The sequence below is a fragment of the Coccinella septempunctata genome, chromosome 4 (genome assembly GCF_907165205.1).
Source record: "Coccinella septempunctata chromosome 4, icCocSept1.1, whole genome shotgun sequence".
Classification (NCBI taxonomy): domain Eukaryota; kingdom Metazoa; phylum Arthropoda; class Insecta; order Coleoptera; family Coccinellidae; genus Coccinella; species Coccinella septempunctata.
In genome coordinates, this window is record NC_058192.1 from 9,828,503 (window position 1) to 9,837,946 (window position 9,444).

Consider the following 9,444-nt stretch of genomic DNA (forward strand, 5'->3'; position numbering starts at 1 on the left):
ATTATTTACTAGGTTATTATTACATATGGATCCAAATGGCAAGTTCAATCTTTAGGAAATTTTTCGAAGGTCAACTTTTGGGTCGCTTATCTCACAGAAAAATCATCACAGAATGGAAAGTGATGCATATTCCAAAGAAGCAATTTTTCTTGTAATAAATCTGAGAACTACAGCCATCTCCAAGCAACCGTTCGGTCTTGACGAATTTTTAACTGACCCCATCTTTTTCGGGATTTTTCGTAGGTCAACTTTCGAGTTGCTTATCTCTCAGGAAAACTATCGTAGATCCGAATGTTATACATATTCTGAAAGGGCAACTCTTCTTGTAATAAATCTCAAGATTTCATCCATCTCGGTGCAACTGTTGCAGTCTTGACGAATTTTTAACTGGCCCCATCTTTTTCGGGATTTTTCGGTCAACTTTTGAAACGCGTATCTCCCAGAAGAATCATCGTAAATCTGACTGTGATACATATTCTAAAAGAGCAACTTTTTTAGTATTGAATCTAGAAATTTCATATTCATATTTTCCAAAAAAAACTGGTTCTATATGGAAGATAGGGTTGCCTTTCCAAACAATAGGCTTTTATGTGATTTAACAAATTAGAAACTTGTGATCAACCATAGCGTAAGAGATCTCTAGAGGCACCTGGTCTCCTGAAAAACCCTTCTGTCAAAATTTACGCCCATAAACCTCCTATACACGGCACTTACCCCTCAACATGAGATTTCGCCGTGTAAAAAAGTATAAATCAGCATCGGCATGAAATCAAAGGGTTATCGAGCAAAAGCTATAGACGATATTGATTTGTCACACGAAAAAAAGTAATGTGATGAAAAATTTCCGATATTTATTGGTCCCTATACCATTTTGACGGTAACACATGGCGTTCGTCACGGAAATTCCATGAAACCCTGGAGGAATAAGGGATGTGTTCTTTAGGAGCGTGTAATTTGACATAAAGTGGAAATAGGTGGAAACTAATAAATTTAAGGTAAAGGGTGCTTTTTGTCGTCCTATGGAGTCTGCATGTTGTTCAATCTCCACTAGGTAAAAAGGTTTATGATATTGAGTATCAAGTTTATGTATAATGAAAATGATATTATGAATATTCAATAGTTTGTTAGATTTGTGGAATGAAATGCTAATGTTAGATCCCAAAAACCTATGTTTTGGTTTACTTCCGTTGAATATCCTCAGTGATATGAAATCACTTCCAGTCAGAATTTAACAAAATAATCAGTTTTTGGGTTTTGGGAGGATTAAAATGACAGAGCTCAAGCTCTCCCTTTTGTTGCATCTTAGGAAAGAGATTAATATGTATTTTTTCAATATTTCGACTTCTTCTTCACAAATTTTCGTTGAATACTTAATATAACGTGCGTCCAAAGAGACTATGGAATTTTGAAGGTTGTTGTTCAGTGTTTGAATGTATTTTTCTCTCTCGAATTACTTTGTGATACCATAATGAAAATGTGAAAATACTGATATAACGTTTACCTGTATCAGAGACAACAACAGTTGCTAGTTCTCGCTATATATCGTGATTTTTTCTATGGAAAGGCACCTTTTCAGAAATTCCTAGCAAATTCAATAATGATTTCTTTCAAAATTCAAGAAGCATTTCTTTCAATGGGCTGGATTTCAAGAATCCATCAATCTTAGTCTGTTGGAAAATTTTTGGTTTATAATTATCATAATTCAAATACATAAATCTTGAATGAATCGAGGTATTCTTTTTTTTGTACTTGTAAATATAGATTTCAGTAATATGAATAAATCACAGTAAGAATTTCAATATATTCAATTCTCTATGATGAAATTGCACATGATTGAGGAAAATCCAAAACTTACAACTAATCTAAATAAACTGAATTACAATTACATCACATTATATGATTTTAATTAGAATAATTCAGTGTTCTCTTTAATTGAAGAAGTTGCTAGAAATATACTGCTCTCTTCTACAAACACTACTCACATCTTCTTCAGACAGATTTAAAAACGTTTTTTAAAATGAAATGATCATCTTTGATTAGTTAGAATGCTTCATTTATTCTCCTCTTCCTTTGGTCCTTATAATTTACTGATAATTTCAATACAACAAGTAAAGATAACTGACAGATTACCTGAAAAATGGTACAGCAGAAGCCAAGAATTATGTTCAGACTTAGAATATTTAATTTTTTGAACGCACGTTTTTGAAGTCATAGTCCTTCTGAATATGAATTTAGGTAGATCCAAAAGCTATAGTGTAAATAGAAGACATCTCCATAAAATCCCGAACCAGACACCAAAAATCCCAACATTTTAAAGGAATTATTTCTTAATGAGCAATTTGCATTACCTACTTTCCATATCTGGAATTCACTAATCTACAAAACGAAGAACCACAATTCCTCATCTTTTGTCTTCAAACATTGAAAATAAATGGAAAACCAAATGCCATCAGAAACTTATAACGAAGAAGTGACCAGGAAGTTATAAGACTCATAAAGAAAATTGTTTATGCCACAGGACAAGGATTTGGGGGCTGCAACAGGCACTCACAAGTACCCCGTATTCCGGGGGAATAGGGTAGTAGCTAGTGGCCAATGACGTACTTCCTACTATGCCCTGAACGTTCAGTTAAACGGTAGAGGGGTGGGCCAGCTATAAAATCAAACACCCTTTATATTCATTTAGTTGATATTTTATTCCATTCTTAGCGGTTGGCTTGACGGGTGAGCTAACATTGCGCGAAAATATTAATGCGAGATGATGATGTAGTGATAAATGATTGATGCAAATTAGTGTTTAGTGTTTTAACTCGAGAAAAATTTCTTGGAATCCTGCTCTGGAGGAAAAGGATATACGACGAGACAAATTAGGAAATTAGGTACGTTCCCAAACACGAAAAGTTCGCGAATTAACTGAAGCGACTACAATTTTATTTTATTTTTAATAATAATAATTATTCGATCTACATTCTGGGGAACAATTATTTTTTTAGTGACAAGTATTAGGGTATCTATCTCATGCATGCTTTTTCTTCAGAAATTAAGTGTTATTGGCAAACTACTTTATCCTAAACAATTTTCTTGAAGACCAGTCCTCATTTCCAATTCTTTCGATAAATAATTCATCCAAAAGTTTTGGTGCAAACTAGCTATCGTTTAATGAGGAGAAGTAGAGAGATAATTTATGTCCTTTAGACCAATAATTCTGGATTTAGCATTACAGTCAAAAAATACGTTCAGTATCTCATTATCTCCTTTATACCCCTGAATTTCACACCCAAAAATAGTCTTCTCTTTTGATCTCTTTCGGTCATACGACAATCACCGAATCTTTAACACTGGAGTCCTATGATATCCGAAATCTCATAGTGCTACTCTTTTGGCTATAAACACTTTTTACTGGGTCACAATGTATTTGGAACTACTAAATATAAATCGCGTATTTCAATTTTTTCAAAATTCTTGAACCGTTAGAAAGCCCATTCATTTGAAGAACTCTCTTGGGAAAATCTCAATGAAACCATTTCGATATTCATATGGAATTCATGCATTCATTCGCATTTTTAGAATTTTCTCAGAAATCATGCGTTTCATAAAAAAATGCAGAAGACAAGACATCAGCTTCCTAACGGCTACAATTTTCAAGGAATTCAAATACCTACACTGTTAATGTTTAGTGGTTCCAAAGATATTGTGGCCCAGTAAAAAGTGTTTTGAGGAAGTCTCATCGACAAAGTAGGAAGTATTATGAGATTTTGAATATATGTACCAAATTCAGCGATTTTTATATAACCGTATGCTAAGAGAAGAAGAAGAATATTTTTAGGGAAAAATTTCAAAATGCTGTACCTCTGAGAGACTCCACCTCCTGGCAAAAATGAATAATATCTATAAGGTCTCTTAATTCCGCGTCGAGAATATATGACCAAATTTTTTAATCTAGGGACACCCTGCATTTTGTTGTCCTCACAAATTTGTGTCTAATATTCAATTCAAGATATTCATCATATACTGCACTCAATTATCTTCGAACATGAACCATATGATTTCGGAGGAAAATGCATCTCAAACATTAAGTTTCAGTTAGTTTATTCCACATTATATCAAAAGAATTCTCTCTAACAATTTTTGTTGTTGCAGGATGTTTAGAACAACATTCGATACATGCGAGGACAGCATCGATTCTGGCTTCGAACTGTCATTCAAATCCGAGACTACAGCAACGCCATCAACTTCAGAATACTACGACGACAAAAGCGACTACTTCGAATACGACTGCGAATTGTCCACCCCTACCAAGAAAGAACCTACCTTGGGACAAGAATTCCAATACACGCCCACCAAAAAACAACCCGGAATAAACCAAGCGCTCTACGATCATTTCAACAGTGCTTTCCAAGGAGCCCTTGTAGAACCAAAACGTAGAATCATCTATCAGAACCATGTGTCAGGTGATGATCAGACACACCATTTCGAAACTCCTGAAGAATCTACATTTATCAGCGATTTATATGGAGGAAACGCTATCACGTCTACGCCCACCAAGGAAGGTAGGCCGAAAAAGAGGTACGCCACTGGAAGAAACAGAGTCTCGAGAGCGAGAAGTCCCACCCAAGTACAAAAACTGAAGAGAGTTCGAAGATTGAAAGCCAACGATCGAGAACGCAACCGTATGCACATGTTGAACGAGGCTTTGGACAAACTGCGCTGCGTCTTGCCCACCTTCCCTGAAGATACCAAGTTGACGAAGATCGAAACGTTGAGATTCGCCCACAACTACATTTACGCCCTTACAGAGACTTTGAATGACTTCGACAAGTATAACTGTGGTTCACAGGAGAATGTGATTGTAAACGTAGGCAATGTGCAAGTGTCCATCAGCAAACATGGAAATTCTATAACATCGAGGGACTTCACAGGTCAAAGTTTATCTCATGCAGTTGTAACCAGTGGAAGTATCATGAACGCAAGTTTCATGCAGGACTATAATGAGGCCAACCGATTTGATGCAGAAACTTGCGCTAGAAATTATAATAATAATTGTAATTATGAAAGTAATACTTTTTACAACAGCAACTTTAATTACCCTGGAAATATGATGTATTAGTGCCTTGACTGATTGGAAAACCACAACCCAAATAGACCAAAATTTTTTCTTTTTTCTTTTCAAATTACGCCATTTTACCAAAGGAATGTTGCAATCCATAGTTTTCATTTTACGAGTCAAAATAAAGAACTGCCTTCTAGTCATCTCTATATGTGATTGAATATCGATAATTTTATTTTTATATTTTACATTTTTTTATATTGTACAGATATTATAGTGAAACTATTTTTTGAAATAAATGAATATGTTGAAAGAGTATATTTCTCTGACACCCAAAAAAAAACCAGTTGATTAAATAGACAAAAAGAGGAAGACTTTGACGTGAATACTCAATCGTCATTTTTCCAGATAACTATTATATTTTGTCTAGACCCATCTTTATTAGGTGCCTCCTAATGCCCTGTAAAGAATCAAGTATGCCAAGGTCCAGATACACAGATACTTCTATGATCTCAAGATCTCGCAGTGTTGAAATTTTAAGAAGAAAGAATATCTAATCAAATCTGTTTTTGCAATTTTTTAATTTTTTAACAAGAACAAGAAGAAAGCAACATACTATTTATAATTGGTAATATTTTATTGTTCAGCAGAACCATAACAGTGGAACTACTGATCTAAATTGTAAAATCATCAAATCTTATCATAATGTGGATTATTTCTCTTGGTCCACCACAAATCTCAATGACAATCCATTCCGGTATGTGGTCCTGTTTGCCCACCCATCAAAATCTCCCAAAAACAAACAAAACAACCATGAATAACCGAGTGCATAATGTGTACTCAAATTTTTATAAGCGTTAAAAATCTTACTGTTAAATCACAATTTGCTTAACAGGTGCGCCGCACTGGTATCCACCCCTCGCACATAAACATGCAGGGGCGCTCTGACACAACCCCCTCGAACACGAAACAGTAGTTGATGCGTTTGACTCGGGCCACTAGAAAAACGTAACATCTGAAGTAGTGAGCGCTTGCAAATGTACAAGAATAGTTGCTGTACAGTACAGCCCTGCCTTTTATGTCAGTCAGTGGTTTCCCTAGGTATGTTATATACAGAGGTGGAATACGAAGGGTTGTTCTGAAGAATAAACGACTGCCTTGTTTACTTTAATCCGACAAAAAAATAAAAAATGCTGAATCATTTTTCATGAGCTTGACTGCTCTGTTTCATTTGGAATGAGAAGTAAATTACATCAACTTTTTAGCTTTAGTCTCCATAGGTCCATAGCGTAAAACTAAGGAGTTGAAAGACAGTCAGCTTAGAAAACTATAAGAGCAAAGAGTTCACCATCCTTTAACAATATCTTAATATAAAAAATGCAATAAAATACGAGTTTGTGCTCTAGGGACCTTAAGGAGATTGTTTTCTTTAATCGTCAAAACCGAAAGGCTGCATCGAGCTCCATGAAATGTTCAGGTTCATAACTAGAAGAGTTGCTCTATCAGAATATGTATCACATTTCCATCTACGGTTACTTTTATTGAGAGAAAAACCACGCGAAAACTGACTATCGAAAAATTTCTAAAAAGATGGAATCACTTAAATAATCGTCAAGATCGAACGGCTACATCGGGCTCCATGAAATTTTCAGGTTCATAACTAGAAAAGTTGCTCTTTCAGAATATGTATCACATTTCCATCTACGGGTACTTTTATTGAGAGAAAAACCAGTCGAAAACTGACTATCGAAAAATTTCCAAAAAGATGGAATCAATGAAATGATCGTCAAGACTGAAGGGCTCCATGAAATTTACAGATTTATTACTAGAACAGTTGCTCTTTCAGAATATGGAATCTAAATGAGGATTCTGTTGGAGATACTTCAATGATTTGGGTGCCCCAAACCATTTAAGAAAAAAATATCCTTTGCCATACACTTAGTTTATGATCCAGTGGGCAATTGTGGTTTGTCAGTACCATCACCATACCATACTGCACCCAACGATAAATCATTGAATAAAACATTAAATATTTACACAGAACATCCAATCCGCCAATCTCATAACCGGAGGCATTGAAACAAACAATGATCCATACACCGGTTCCTCTCAAATCGCCCACGGCTATGTGTTCACCTATTGTGGCACTGATCCGGCCCTGCGCCCATCCCTTCGCGAGGCAGTTAGGGGTTGATACGGCCGACTGATCAAGGCAAGGCAGCTGCCCGTGCGTCGAGACTACTTGGGGCAGTGGGCCATTGCTTTGATTTATATCGCAGGTTGTCTTGCAGTTGGGTTTTGATTTGCCTGCATGAAATCGGCTATGAATGCACATGCAGTTACGCTCGTTTGGGAGAATGGAGAGTCTTTGTTGGGAGCAGCGGACGTAATTACTTGCGAATTTCGCAGATTTTGGGTAAAAATGTCACGCATGTTTGTACGGTGGTACAGGCGTAGGGATTGGTGATTTCTTCATTGTAGGTAAACAAGAGAGAATATGCGTACCCATAACAAGTAGCAAGGCGTTCAATCTTGTTTCAGATATCGAAATGATGTGGTGGGTGAAGGAAATCAACGAAAAAATTTAATGAAATAACAGCCAGACGTATAAATTCCTTCCTCAAGTACCCACCCTGTAAATATCGAAAAACAATATGTAATAAACTTATATATCGAGACCTTAAGTGATTCAATAAATCCTCAAATAGTTATTTATGTACCAAAACGAAAAACTGTCTATTATAGTCGAGTCTGTAAATTGATAGATATTTAAGCAGGCCAGACAATACAGGGTGAGTTTTTGACTCGTACAAATATTTTAACAATAAATTCTTGAGGTCAAAAGAAACACTATTAGCCTCTACCATTTTTTCAGGATCGGCTCCGTTTGAAAGGTACAGGCTGTTAAAAAACCATCAGAAAATGTTATTGACCTATGCCTATTTCGTACCATTAAAATATCAAACATTCAAAGAACCCAACCCTTGAAACTAAGTTGGACGTTATCTAATGAATACTTCAACGTTTTGTAAAATGAAAGTATTCTTCGTATTTTCTCGTATAGTGCGCATAGTAATTTATGTTCAAAAATTGAGAAGTATCTGAGAATTTTAAATAATTGGGTACTTTGGATGAATAAAAACTTGTTTAAAAGATCCACAGATGTGTAGTGTCACCAATTTAGTTAGTTATTAGAAATAAGTTAAAGAATTAATTTGACAACAGCAAATGACAATTATTGTGTAGGGCAATTATGTTTTCATCAAATTATGTATTCTCCGCTCTATCTATCTATAGAGATAGATACCAATAGCATAATAGGTATTAGTATCTTAGTGACGAACAGCTAGACGAAATGAGTTTGCGGACGAAAAGGACTTGCCTTCGAAAATAGTTCATTTTATATTGAAAAATAAGTAAAAAATGTCATTTTCAGTTCAGATGGACGAAAAATGTATTCTCAAAAAAATGCGTTCATCTTGCTCTGAAAAATATTTGTACTATATTCAAACTATCTCAAATTTTCTTCTGTTGGGGTTCTTCGTTGGAAGTTTGCAGCTTGCCATCCAATTTTTCACGGTTAAATATGAAGGATATACTTGGGTGTTAAGCATATCTCATACCTTTGTGAATCAGCTAATACCCTTGTATCCCAAAAAAGGTGAATATTTCTTTCTTCGCGAACTATTGATGTTTTCAAAAAAGGAATCATCTCCTTTGTACAAAGTGAATGTAAATTTCCATCTACTGTTACTTTAATTGAAAGAAAAACCACTGGAAAACTGACTATCGAAAAATTTCCAAAAAGATGGAATCACTTAAATAATCGTCAAGACCGATGGGCTGCATCGATCTCCATATAATTTTCAGATTTTTAACTAGAAGAGTTGCTCTTTCAGAATATGTATCACATTTCCATCTACGGTTATTTTTATTGAGAGAAAAACTAATCTAACGGTGACTATCGAAAAATTTCATGTACTTGAGTGTTAAGCATATCTCATATCTTTGTGAATCAGCTAACACCCTTGTATCTCAAAGAAGGTGAATATTTGTTTCTTCACGAACTATTCATGTGTTCGATCAAGGAATCATCTCCTTAGTACAAAACGAATGTACGAAAAAAGTTGGAAAATCATTGAAAATCAAAATCCGTAAACTTCCGGCAAATTTGAGCTCAGTGTCTCCTCAAAATTGCGAAGGGTTACGACAAGACAACACCACCAAGTTAGTAAACTGTATCTGGGTGTTAATTTCGATTAGTTCGAGAAATAATGCCTGTAAATATCGCGGAAAGCTGACGCTTGTGTTGTATGAAAGGAAAGCGTGCTCTGCTGGAAAATTATAGATCAAGAGCGACCTCTATTGGCCCAAGTTTTCATATCTGGAAAATCAAT

The 9,444-nt window shown here is 35.3% G+C and overlaps 1 protein-coding gene across 1 annotated transcript; it reads left to right on the forward strand.

Annotated features, from left to right (window-relative positions):
• The first annotated feature begins 2,717 nt into the window (after positions 1-2,717).
• LOC123312175 (basic helix-loop-helix neural transcription factor TAP) lies at positions 2,718-5,307 on the forward strand. Its single transcript, XM_044896437.1, has 2 exons — positions 2,718-2,879; positions 4,141-5,307. Exon 2 carries the CDS (start codon positions 4,142-4,144, stop codon positions 5,105-5,107), a length of 966 nt encoding a protein of 321 aa, XP_044752372.1. The 5' UTR covers positions 2,718-2,879; position 4,141; the 3' UTR covers positions 5,108-5,307.
• The last annotated feature ends 4,137 nt before the right edge of the window (positions 5,308-9,444 follow it).